The sequence below is a fragment of the Neomonachus schauinslandi genome, chromosome 14 (genome assembly GCF_002201575.2).
Source record: "Neomonachus schauinslandi chromosome 14, ASM220157v2, whole genome shotgun sequence".
Taxonomy (NCBI): Eukaryota; Metazoa; Chordata; class Mammalia; order Carnivora; family Phocidae; genus Neomonachus; species Neomonachus schauinslandi.
The window spans coordinates 73,265,548-73,278,358 of NC_058416.1; the positions used below are offsets into that span (position 1 = coordinate 73,265,548).

At 47.8% G+C, this 12,811-nt stretch overlaps 1 protein-coding gene across 1 annotated transcript in view; it reads right to left on the reverse strand.

Moving 5' to 3' along the window:
- The window catches only part of MYO18B (myosin XVIIIB), a 239,894-nt gene that overhangs the window by 49,901 nt on the left and 177,182 nt on the right, over positions 1 to 12,811 (reverse strand). Inside the window, exon 38 of the mRNA XM_021703505.2 lies at positions 12,351 to 12,536. Coding sequence (XP_021559180.2) covers positions 12,351 to 12,536 — 186 coding nt within the window. The remainder of the gene's footprint in view (positions 1 to 12,350; positions 12,537 to 12,811) is intronic.

A 12,811-nucleotide genomic window follows, 5' to 3' on the forward strand; every position in this document is an offset into this window, starting at 1 on the left:
ATGATGGTGGTGGTCATGGTGGTCATGATGATGGCCATTATGATGATTGTGCTGGTGGTGATGGTCATTATGGTGGTGATGATGATTGGTGGTGGTGGTGGTGGCAATGATAACTGGGAACATCATGATGACGGTGGTGGTGGGGTGATGAGGATCATGATGGTAGTGGTAATGACGGGGCAGTGATGTTGACGATAATGGGGGGATAGCAGTGGTGGTAATGATGATGAGGTGATGGTGGTAGTTAGTGGTAACAATAGTGATGATGACGATGATGATGATAACAATGGTGATGGTGGTAGCAGTGATGATGATTGCTATGGTCTGAATGTTTGTGTCTCCCCCACCCCAAATTCTTATGATGAAATCCTAACCCCCAAGGTGAAGGTATTTGTAGCTTTAAGAGGTGATTAGGTCACGAGGGTGTAGCCCTCATGAATGGAATTACTGCTTTTATAAAAGAGGCTCCAGAGAGCTCCCTAACCTCTTCCACCATGTGAGGACACAACAAGAAGGTGTCAGCTACAAACTAGGAAGAGGGCCCTTACTAAAACACGACCATGCCGATGCCTCGATCTTGAACTTCCCAGCCTCCAGTGTTGTCAACCCTAAATTACTTTTGGCTAAATGCCACCTCATCTGTAATATTTTGTTATAGTAGCCCAAATGGACTAAGACAGTGTTCATGGTGATGACAGTTAAGTTTGCTTTGCACCAGCCACCATGATAAGCATTTAAACACATTGTCTCATTAAATCTTCCTCCCAATGTTCTGAAGGAGTTGCAGTGACTATCCCCATTTTATAAGAGAACAGAGACACAGAGAAGGTGAGTGTCTTGACCAAAGTCACACAGGAGGGAAATGATAGGACTAAGATTTGCGTCTAGATCTCCTTACTTCCTTATCTTGCCCTTCTGGCAAGCTCTTTCTTCATTCAACATGCATTTTTTTTTCATGCCTTGTATGTGCCCAGCAATGTTCTAGGGCAAAGGTGAGCACATTTTTTTTTTCTGTAGAGGGCCAGATAATAAATATTTGAGATTTTATGGGCTGAGTGGTCTCTGTCTCAGTCACCTCTGCCACTGGAGTGTGAAAACAGCCATAGACAGTACATAAAAAGTGGTGACTATGTTCTTTTTTTTTTTTTTAAAGATTTTATTTATTTATTTGAGAGAGAGAGAGAGAGAGAGTTCTAATAAAGCTTTATTTACAAAACAAAACAAAAACGGAAGACAGGCCAGATTTGGCCTGCGGATTACAGTTTGCTGACCTCTGGTCTGGATCATGGGATGGCAAGCGGAGTTTTGTGGTGTGGCCTCAGGGGCCAGGGTAAGAATGGGGGAAGCCTGATGGGAGGGCTCTTCTTTGATTTACCACAAATCTGCTTTAGCTATGGTTTTAAAAGGGGGTGGGACGTGGGCTATTAAAACAACAACAACAACAACAACGTGGTACCCTCCGGACACTCCTTGCTGTCTCCCAGCTGAGAGAAGCAAAAGGGTGCCTCTCTGCATCTCCCCAGAAATAAGGTGACACATCTGGAATCCACATCTGGAATCTGTGGTAGGTACAGAATCCACCTGGAAGGCACCAGAGAGAGGGAGGGTTCCACAGGGATTCTGTCACCTGCGGAAGGAGTGATTTCTCAGCACTGCAGTTTGCTTAACCAGACATGGAATTTCTACTGGTCTAAGTCTGAGGCTGGAAAAGCCTCAGATGGGATAAAGGAGCCTAAATAGCTTCTGGTTTGAGATGCTGCGACCCTGTGCAGAGGTCATGGGGTGCAGGGGTGTGCTCCTTCCAGAGGAGGCTGCCACCATGACCCACCCAAACCTCACAGCTCCATGACCACCGAATTCTAGCCTTGCACACTGTCTCAGCAGCAAGGGCCTTAGAGATGAACCGATCCATTTTACAGAAAGAGAGAAAGGGAGCCCCTGCTCAGGGAGAGGCCTGACCCCAGGTCACACAGCCAGTAAAAGGCACAAGTGGGATTCCTGAATCCAGGCCCCCTGGCTTCCAGGCAAGCTCCTCCCATTAGAGGAGCTGTTCCCTTGGGGAGCAGGGAAAGGAAAATCAGGCTGCTCCCCTTCTGGATTCCTTTCCCCTTTCTTTGATCTGTCCTACTTATGGGACCTCCCAGCTGCAAGAGCCACAGAAAAGATGTAAGACAGAAAGGGGAGAAAAGTCGAGGGAGAGACAAGAGAATAAGTAGAGAAGAGAAAACATAAAGAGAACCTGGGGCAGAGCAGAGGAAAGCCTGTGAAGGTCAAGCAAGGCACACAGACAGGGCCTCGGCAGTGGGCTCTGCCCTCCAAGGGCTTCTCTCTGGAATCCATACCTCGTCCTTCCAGTTTTCCTTGAGGGAACTCTTCTTCCCCTAATCTCCATCAGCATGGTTAGGATAGGGCTGACTCTACCCCCGGATGCAGGGCTGGGCACATCTTCCAGAACCATCCAACCAGAGACTACCCCCTTCTGGCCCTGGTGCTCGCTTTAGGGATGGTCAGGGACCCCAAGCCAGGCCCATCAGAATCAGTGAGATGCCACCTCTGGACTTCTGTCTGAGATGTTGGGTGCAAGGAACCCGTCTTATCACTGAGGTTAATTTGCTGATCATTTTTCAACCTGACTGCTGCCCCTACGAAAGAAAAGCCTTCCTGAGAATGGGGATGGAGAGGAGGGTTCAGCCAGTGGTGTCCTGGTGAATATTTAAAACTGGCTGGGTGGGAATGGAGGAAGCCCTGGTTTGGAGCATTTACCAATTTCCATGGTATAAATTCTCCTTCAATCGCTAATGTCAATCTTCCAACCTGACATCCTCAAGCACACAGTTAGGAAAAGATGTGCACAATTAGCTCTGATGAGCTGGGGTGAGTTGGCCCTAATACACTGCATTCAACCTGTCAACATCATCTGAGCCCCTGAATTCCACTGGACCTGAAATCAGAGGTCACTAGATTTTCCATTGGATGAACCAATACATTCCCTTTCGCTTAAGCCAATTGGAATTTTGTTTGTCACTTACAACCCAAAGCGCCATAATTTAGACCAGTTCGCTCATCCTTTCCTGCTACGTTACACTTGCAATTCCAAACCAGCCATTTCTCCCAGTAAAAGCCATTTTCTTTCCCACTTCTTGTGCCTATCCTCAAGTTTTGAGGTCTCCTTCTGCCTTCTCATTAAGCTCAGCCAAAATAAAAAAGGGCATCTAAAAGAGATGAATCACCCTTCCAACCAAATCAGTGTGTGGAATCAGAACATCGAGTCTGATTTGGGACCCCCTCGATTTCCTTGGGACCACTATCTTCTGAAGATGTCTAACCTTGCCAGTGATCCTGCTTTCGATCGTGAAGATTAACCTTCCCGAGCCTCTCTGACATGCAATTAAGTGAAGCATAATCTCATCTAAACAATTTGAATTGGATCTATTTGAATAATTTAATGTACACCTGCAACATTCAATCAATACCTGCCCCCCCCCTTCCTTCTTAACATAATTAACTTTGCACAGTTAAGTTACTCTAATTTCCAGCAAGTCTGAAGTGACAAAAGTTCAATCGGTGAAGTCTCAGGGGACAAGATTAGTATCTACTCTTCGGTTCACCATCTCAACACTCCATGCATTATTTGTAATTGGTATTAGCAACTTTAAATTCTGATTAATTACAGGAGAGCCTGTTCTCAATGCAGAAACAAAGCCACAAGTTGGGGAGTAATAGACCCAATTATTCCTAGGTAGGCTTTCCGTAATAGATTTTATTATCAAGATATCTCATCTCGGAGGCAGACACAAAGGAACTCATTTCATTAGACGATACCACCTCTTGAATTGAGACAAGCACATTCATCATTTGGGATAAAGATAGCTTGGAAGAATTCTGTCCCAGAAACGTGTCTGAGGCTAGTGGCATGGGGTCCCACATCCTTTTCAGGACCAAGTTTCTTTTGTAGAGAAACCTTTGTGGGGAGACAGACAGGAGCCCATGGTGCCCGGAAGGGGGCAATGATATAAATACCCACATCTCTCCTTGCTGGCTCACTGAGAATGCAGGAGGCCATGATGGGTGGGAAGTGAAGCAGTCTGAACAGGGAGTTTATAAACGTGTTGGGCCATTTTTGATCACACTGAAATAACAGGGCAGTAATTAGGAGAGCTATCTCCCTATCAGAGGAGCCATAAGAGGTATTATTTACACCCTGCTCATGGTCCCAAATGCCCTCCATATGAAATGCCTTTTTAAATACTTCAGTTCCCAGCCAAAATAATTCATCTTTATGCTCTGAAGTTCCCGGTCATTTGCAGGAGGAAAACACAGAGAGGTTTTTCTGTTTTTGTTTTGTTTTGTTTTTGTTTTATTTTTTAAAGGAAACCCTTAAATCGGGCTTTGGCGAATGCCTCCCAGCAAAGCGGTGAGAGAGGGCTGTGTTTCCAAACTACAGTTTGGAAATATGGGTCTTTGGGTGGCCAAGAAAACCCAACAAGAGAAACCGAGAACGAACATGAAACTAAGGTCCTTACCAGATGTGGCCAGATTCTCAGAAGACAGGAGGAGGCGGACAAGAGGGAAAGATAAAGGAGCTCGCGTGATGGACAGAGCGAGAACATGGGGTGAACCACTCAGAAAAGAGTAGATGGGGTCATACCCATTTGATACACTAAGGCAAAGACCTTCCGATGACAGAGTTCTGACAGTGAAGTCATTTCGCTTAAAAAAAAGAGTCCGTGAATCATGAGGTTTGATTTAAGAGCCCTTGGACCCCAAAGCTACCCTCTTTCCACTCGACACCATAACCCCCTAACTGGGGCATGGTGACCCCACCCCAAGGAGACTCCAAGCAACTGGTGTGCAGGAAGGGGCTCCTACCAGCATGCATGAGCCAACTGTTAAATTTTCCAGAACTTTGCAGGCCGGTTGTCCAACACAGCTACCATTAAGAATTAAACGGTACAAACTTATAAGTCAATAAATCATATTAAAAACAAAGGAAACCACACACTCAAAATGCATTGCTTCCTAATTATTTTAGCACCATTTTACTATCATCCGTGCTTTTAAAGTGTTTGGTCTCTATCCTACATGGAGGGTGGCCCCCCAATTCTGCGTTCAGTGACGTCATGTTGTTAGCTTGCAGTCAGCCCTGGTGGGGGATTTGAGAACACTACACACCAGGACTCACCTGCTCTGGAGAGCTGATTGTTAAACTCTTGCTAGCACATGACTGGCCCAAGCTTTTCTCCTGGGAGTGCCTTCCCAGACCCAAATTCACTCCAACCTCTTGATCACATCAAGGGGAGGTCTCCTCCTTACGGGGAGTAGGGAACCCCCCCACCCCAGTTCAGAAGAGAGCCAAGACCCTCATGGCTAGCCCATCGTCTGTTTCAGGCCTCACCTTCTTTCCACTTCTCCCCCACCCCAAAGGTGGAAAATACACCCCCAAGTAACACCCAATAAATAATTCATGGGCCATATATAATTGATGTTGGATTTAACAGAAGTAGAGCCGTAAGTGGTTGTCTATTAACTATTTATGATTTTGCCCGGGTGGCTGACAAGCCAGGCTCAGTGAGGAGATCACACCCATGCTCCCATGTTTTATTTAAACATTATTAAAAGTACACAGTCTGCAGCAAGGCCTTCCATTCTGCTCAGAATTAGGTTCTGCTGTGAAGTCACCTCTGGGGCAGGCCTAAATTTGGGACTGGGTTTTACAGACATCACTCTTGTCCTTTCCCTCTGAGTATAGGGTGTTAAGCTGCCCTCCTCCTCCTGTCCGTGAATTCCTCTCCTCCCAATGTGCATGCCCCTTCCGGTTTTTCTGTGACCTCGGGTACATCCCATCACCCCGCTAAGCCTATTGGGTCATCTGTAAAGTGGGGAGTATCATGAGTCTTGCCTTCAGAGTTACTGTGAGGGTCATGTAAGAGCAGTGATCTCAACGGGGATGCTTTTGCTTCCCAGGGCACATTGGCAATGTCTGGAGATATTTCTGATTGTGATGACTTAGAGTTGGGGGAGGGGTTGGAATCCAGTGGGTAGAAGCAGGGAGGTTGCGAAATATCCTACAAGGCATGGGCCAGCACTCCCAACAGACAATTATCCAAACCCCAAAGTCAATAAAGTCTAGACTACAGAATCAGAACCAAATATTACTTTTTATGACTCAATTTAAAAAATATATATACTCGAATGAGGAAATACTGTGTGTCTAAAACTTACTGAGTAGGAGAATGGGTTTGAGTTGGTCAGATTCTGACTCTGCCACTTGCTGGGAATGTGACTTTGGCTCTTGTTCTCTTCTTGACTCTGACTCTGGCTCTTAGTTCCTTTTTTGGTAAAATAGGGATAATTTGCTCAAAAGGAGAGGTTGGAATGAGAGAACCCATGTAAGTGCTTAGCCCAAGGCCCAGCATGCAGTAAGTAATAAACAAGCACTAACTCCCCCCAACATCACTAACCATCCACCATCATGGGCATGGGATGGGATGGGGAAGTAGAGCCAGTAGATTTAGAATAAAGTTTAAGTAGAAGAAGAATCAGTTAGAGGAAGAGTGAGAGATGAAAGAAGAAAGAAACCTGTGATATCTATTAAGTCCCTACTGTGTGCTATCATTGGGCACCTTTAGATAAATCATCTCATTTGAGCCTCAATACCAACCAATGAGATCGGCTGCATTATATCCACCACCCCCTCATTGTATAGCTGGTGAAACTGAGGTCCTGCCATGTTAACCGAGCTGCCCAAGCTCTCTGACTCCAAGTCCAGTGCTCTTTCTAATGTCCTGTAAGTGAGCTGAAGAGTGTCTCCCCAAAATTCATGTCCACTGGGAACCTCAGAATGTGACTTTGTTATAAACAGGGTCTTTGCAGATGTAATTAGTCAAGATGAGGTCATACGGGATTGGGGGGGTCCTAAATCCAATGACTGGTGCCCTTATAAGAAGAGGAGAGGACACAGAGGCAGAGAAGGGAAAGAAGCCACGTGGACACAGAGGCCGAGGTTCAAGTTATATTGCCACAGCCAAAGAACACCCGGAGCCACCAGAAATTGTAGGAGGAAGAACAGATTCTCCCCTACGGCCTTCAGAAGGACTGTGGGTCCTGCCAACACCTTGATTTCAGACTCTGGCCTCCAGAACTGCGAAATAATAAATTTACGTTGTTTTAAGACAACCAGTTTTTGGTAATTCGTTACGGTAGCCCCAAGGAGCTGTGCATCCTTGCTCCACCCACACACACAAGTCAAAGCAATTATTTGGTGGGATGAGAGAGAAAGAGAGACAGAGGTGACGTGTCTGCACCTACACACGTGGCGGACAGGTGAGAGTTGAAGCAGGTGTAGGGGTGGGAGGAAGGGATTCTGTAGCTGGCATTCAACAGAGGAGCTGCAATGAGAAAGAAGGAAAAGAGAGAAAGGAAGAGGAGGTGAACAGAGTCAGTGTTTATGTCCCTGACTGTGGTGTGTCTCTGCCCTTCTGGAAACCCAGACATTGCCTAACACACAGCAGGCATTCATTAGACACTTCCTGAATGCAGGTGTGAAGAGGCCACGATGAACAGCATCGGACAACTGTTCTTCCAAAGCCGACAACTAATACCACCTCATCGTTCGAGACACCCATGTGGTGCATCCTCCACGCACTCTTCTCTGCGTCTCCTGGTTATACCAACCCACTTCCTCCTCTGCCCACACGTCCCGTCTTGTATCAGAACAATTTAGGGGTGCCTGCATCTCCTCCTCTTGATCTTGAGATCTCCAAGGGCACAGTTCCTGGGCCATTCATGTCTGCATGATGGGGTGAACACAGGGGGAGGTGGGAAGAGAGAGGAGGTGCTCTCCCCCATCCCTAGTAAGGGGTGGGGATAACAGTAAGGACTTCCTTGAGGTGGGACCTGACTTGAGTTTGAAGGTTGAGTAGGCAGCAGAGGGATGCATGGGAACAAAGATGGTGAGTCAAGAAACAACATGGTGCTGGGGCCTTTCATGCTTGAGTAGAGCATGCAAGGTCATAAGAAGCAGGCAACCAAAGGCAGAAGGATCCACAGAGGCTAGATCTCAGAGGCTCTGGGAAGGAGCTGGGATGTGGTTCTGAAGGCAGTGGAGAGCCACGGAAGATTTCTTAGCTTGAAGAGCAACCCAGTAAGACGTGTCCCTTCTGGAAAGATCTTCTGCAGGGATGAGCCAGAGTGGAGGGAAAGTGGGGAAACAAGTTGGAAGGTAACTATAGAGCCCCAGACCAGAGGGGATGGGGCTTAATTAAACACAGTGGAAGCAAGGATGGGAGGAAGATGGGAGGGGATGGATTTTTAAAATACCCAAAGAGAGTAAAACAGCAGGCCTGGCCATTAATCTGTGTAAGCCAGAGAGGGACAGGCCACTGGAATTTCTGGCGTGGGTCACCGGGTGGTGCGCTAAGAGTAAGCAGAAGTCTAATCTATGTTTTCCAAGGCCTGGGAAGTTTTTGAAAAAGACACCTGGCTCAGAGGAAAGTTGAGGTTAGGGAGTGAGGCCAAGGTGCTGGAGGGTAAACCCAACAGGTGCGGCCTCCAGAACAGGTGCATCTGGCAGAAAGCAGGCAGAGGGTAGGCCTTCCTGTCACCATCAGCCCTTCCAGCTGCCCTTGACCTCCCTCGGTTACCCTGCCCCGGGATTGAGGTGGTTTCCCCTGGGCTCTGTAACTATTGAAAAACAACAGGACATAAATCCACAGATGAGCTGTCTCATTGCTCCCATGACAAAGGGACTTGAGTGATTTAGAGCCAGAATATTCTTTTTCTCCATAACGGCTCCTGGAGTCACCAGGAATAGTACATTTACTAAAATTAATGGCAAAATCTCATTTTTCTTTTTTTCCGGGAAGAGAAGTTCCATTGGCGGGGTAATTGATCCTGATCTGGACGTGCCGGTGAGCCAGCTAGGGGCGTAAATCATTCACACGAAACAACTCGCAGCCCTTTAAACCAACACCAACAGTGACAAATGGTGCAGTCTGGGACAGGCGGAGGAAACACAAAACGGAGATCCATCACCATCCTTCCCGCTTCTCACTGGGGCCCAGCAGGGGTGATCTTTTCGGGGGTCTCCCATGGCAGAGCCATTTCTCAGCAGATTTGGGCCGAAAGGGCAGGGTGGGGTCACGGTGACAGCTTTAGAGCTGGACACATGGGGACGCCCATTCCCACCTCCGCCACTCCCAACACTGCAGCCCTGGGCCAAGCGCCTCATGTGTCTGCCCACCCCCGCCACATTCTCCACCTGCTGGGCTTGGTATCAACGTGAAAGAAAACCACATCTGCAAAGGGCCTAAGCTTAGCATGAATGAATGAATGAACGAATGCATGCATGCATGCATGCTTGGACTGGGGAGTTAGAAAATTCATTCTATCCCTCCCAGGGAGATTTGAACTTAAAGCATGGGAAGTGAATGTATAAAATACATGAATAATGGCCTTTGCGATATCTCTCCATTCAGTGTGAGCTCCTTGAGGGCAAAGATGTGTCTTGTTCCCCGCTAGATCCCCAACACTGAGCACCGGGCATGGCCCGTGGGAAAAACTGAGGCTACCTAGCTCACGAAGGAAAGGACCAGAATGCTGACTGCCTTGCAGGCTTTTGGTAAAATTTATTAGAGAATGCATGGCATGGGGCAGCTGTCCCTTTGTCTTACAGGGGACGGAAGAGAGCAGATTGGTGGCATGGATGTGAACCCGGAGAAGCCTGGGGAAGTACCAGGATGCCACACTGATGGGGGATGTGGGGGGACTCAGCAACTGAGCTGCATTTTATCCACACTGAGTTTCTACAAAGCAGGGGCTTAATGATTCCTTGCCACTCCCCACCAATGCCCACTGCTGCGCCATGCCCATAGTTGGTGCTGAATAGACAAATGTTGAATGAATTAGTGAATAAATTATACAAGAAAAGAGGATATCCTCTCTTCTCCCAGTGGAAATATCCCAGGCCCTTAGGCAAGGGGTGTACTTGAGGGCAAATAGGTTGGTGAGTGTGGGATATCCACTATTAGGAAGGGTCGGCCAGCCTGACATCGTCCTTCTGAGCCTTGCTAATCCACAGAATCCCTGAAGAAACAAGAGGTGCATGATCACTGCAGAACACCAGCTAGGCAAGAACATGCTCTCCTTTCTTGTGGCAGGTTGAAGGGTGGCCCCTAAAACCAAAAATCCTCCTAGAACCTGCCGATGTGAACTTACTTGGGGGGAAAAAAAAACATGTCTTTATGGATATAATTAAGGTAAGGATCTCAAGATAAAATCCACCTGGATTCAGGGTGAACCCTAAATTCAATTATAGGTGCCCTTATAAGAAAAAGCAGAGGGGTATTTGAGACACACAGACGCAGAGACAACAACCATATGAAGACAATGGGAGATACTGGAGAGATGAGACCACAAACCAAGGAATACTGGAAGCTACCAGAATTTGGAAGGACAGAGAAAGATTCTCCCCTGGAAACTTCCGTGGGAGTGTGCTGCTGCCCACACCTTGATTTCAGACTTTTGACCTTCAGTCAAATTTATTCTGTGAGAGAATAAATTTCTGTTGTTTTAAGCCACCCAGTTTTTGCTACTTTGTTAAGGCAGCCCTAGAAAATACACCACCCAACCACAGATATGCCAAAATAAGGGGAAGGTTACAGTCTCGGTAAACTTATGCAGCATCTTGCCATCAGAAAATAGAGAATGATGCAGGTCTTGTGTCAGCATACACACAAGCATCGTGCTTTACAGTTTTTTTTTTTTTTAATTCATATATGGGGGTTGTTCTATAATCTTTTCAGTATTGCAGGGCCTTTAAAGATCTTAACCTGTCCCTGAAAGTGGGGATAGGGAAAGGAAAGGGAGAAGGGGAGGAAGGCGCCGAAAGAGAGGGAGAAAAGAACAAAGAAAAGAGGAAGAAAGCCACTGTTTGATCTGGCCGGCACGCCTGGGTGTCTGGCCAGTTAAAGAAGACATCAGAGGAGACAGACAGGCTGGGATTTTCTCTCGCTCCCAGCCAGAGTGGGCGGGAGGGGACCTCAGCTGCATGAGAAACAGGGCTGGTGAATGAGGAAGTCATCCTGTCAACTGGAGGAAAGAGACTTTCTCTCTCCCTGGCCATGGGAGGTGAAGAACTGCCAGTCTTAGCCCTTGGACTTTGTCTGGGAAACTGGGTCTCTGTGCAGAACCTCCACCCCCCCACACACGACAGCCACGCTGATGGCTTGTCAAGGGCAAAGCTGATGAGAGGGGCCCCGGCGGTGGCAGGCAGTGGCCCGAGAAATATACTTGCTGCAGGCGGACAAGTTGGTGAGACCTGTCACAAAACCAGAGTGGACAGGGCGGGAAGGAGATAAAGACGGTGATTTAGGGACCTTCTGGCCAAGTCTTGGCAGGTGCTGGGTTGTCTCAGTGAAGGCTCTCTGATGCTGGGCAAAGGGGGCGCCAGATGTCTCCCAGGTCCCAGAAGCAGAAACCTGGAGTCTTAGGGATATCGGACCTCACGGGGAAAAGGAGGAGCCAGCTCTCTCAGAGGCCCTGTGATTCCTGCAGGAAACTCTGCTCAGAAAAATACAGTGCATGATGGGAGAGAATTTCCCGCTGGACAGGAAACACATTTTTATCTTTTCCCCCTTTTTCTTCCCTATGAAATTTAGTAAAATGCCAAACTCTACATTTTACGGATTTTAATTTTTTTATTATTATACTTTTTCTTTTTTTTTTCCCCATCCTGATGGGAAAGAGATTTTTAAGTGTTGCTTGGACCACAGTGGGAGCAAAGCATGGTTTAGTCAATAAAAGCACAGACTACAGTGTTGGATGGGCCTGGGTTTAAATTCTTACTAGTGTGTAGCCTTGGGCAAGTGAATGTACCACTCCGAGCCTTGATTTGGCATGTTGATGGCCCCTTGCCTCAGTTTCCCCATCTGAAAAACGGGGATAATATTCTGACTTTACAGCGTCCTTAGGAGGATTTTATGATATGGATGGTAAGCCTCCATGCAAGGTGGACATTTAATCAACGTTGGTCCCTTCCTCTTCCCACGAGGCTGAGGTGCCCTTGGAGTGGAATGTGTGAGGCAGGAGAAGAAATTCTGGAATCTGAAATGCACACATGCTGGGTGGACATCCAGCAGCGGTGAATGCCATTGGTCCACTTTGGGCCCGCCTCCAGAGTCCGCAGCCAATGGCAGTGTCGTTTCTCTGCCCATCCCCTTCTGGTTTCTCCCTGCTTCCCAAAGGCCCCCAGAGAGCAGCCCTGGAGGGGGCTCCCATTCAGAAAGCAGGAGGGCACTCCTGCACCCGAAATCCACCATCAGTTGAGAGCCAGCGTTGGGGACAGCACTCACCAGCTCCATGCACCTGCGGCTGGCCTCCGCCTCGCGTTGCACCAGCTCTTCCATGTCCGCCTTCAGCTCCTGCAGGCGCCGCTGGTAATACTCACTGCTCTCCCGTTGCTGGGACTCGGACTTGGCCGCCTGAGTGAGTTCCTCGCCCATCTTGATCAGGCTGTCCCGAAGCCGGATCACCAGGACCTGGAGTCGGAGCAGGGAGCACACATCCATCTTGTTAATAGAGGCCAGGGGCAGGAGACAGGGGGCTCTGGGGAGGGAAATTCTGTGATGAGTCTCTGTGCATTTGTATAAGGTCATCAGGATGATAATCCTGATTTCTGATACAGAAATGAACTTACTTTAAAAACCTAGCCAATGATAACTGCTATACCGAGAGACAGCCTAGCATCTGCACGAGCATCCTGGCTTTTGAATACGCTCTAGGTTCAATCCTCACCACTACCTCTTTCTGGCTG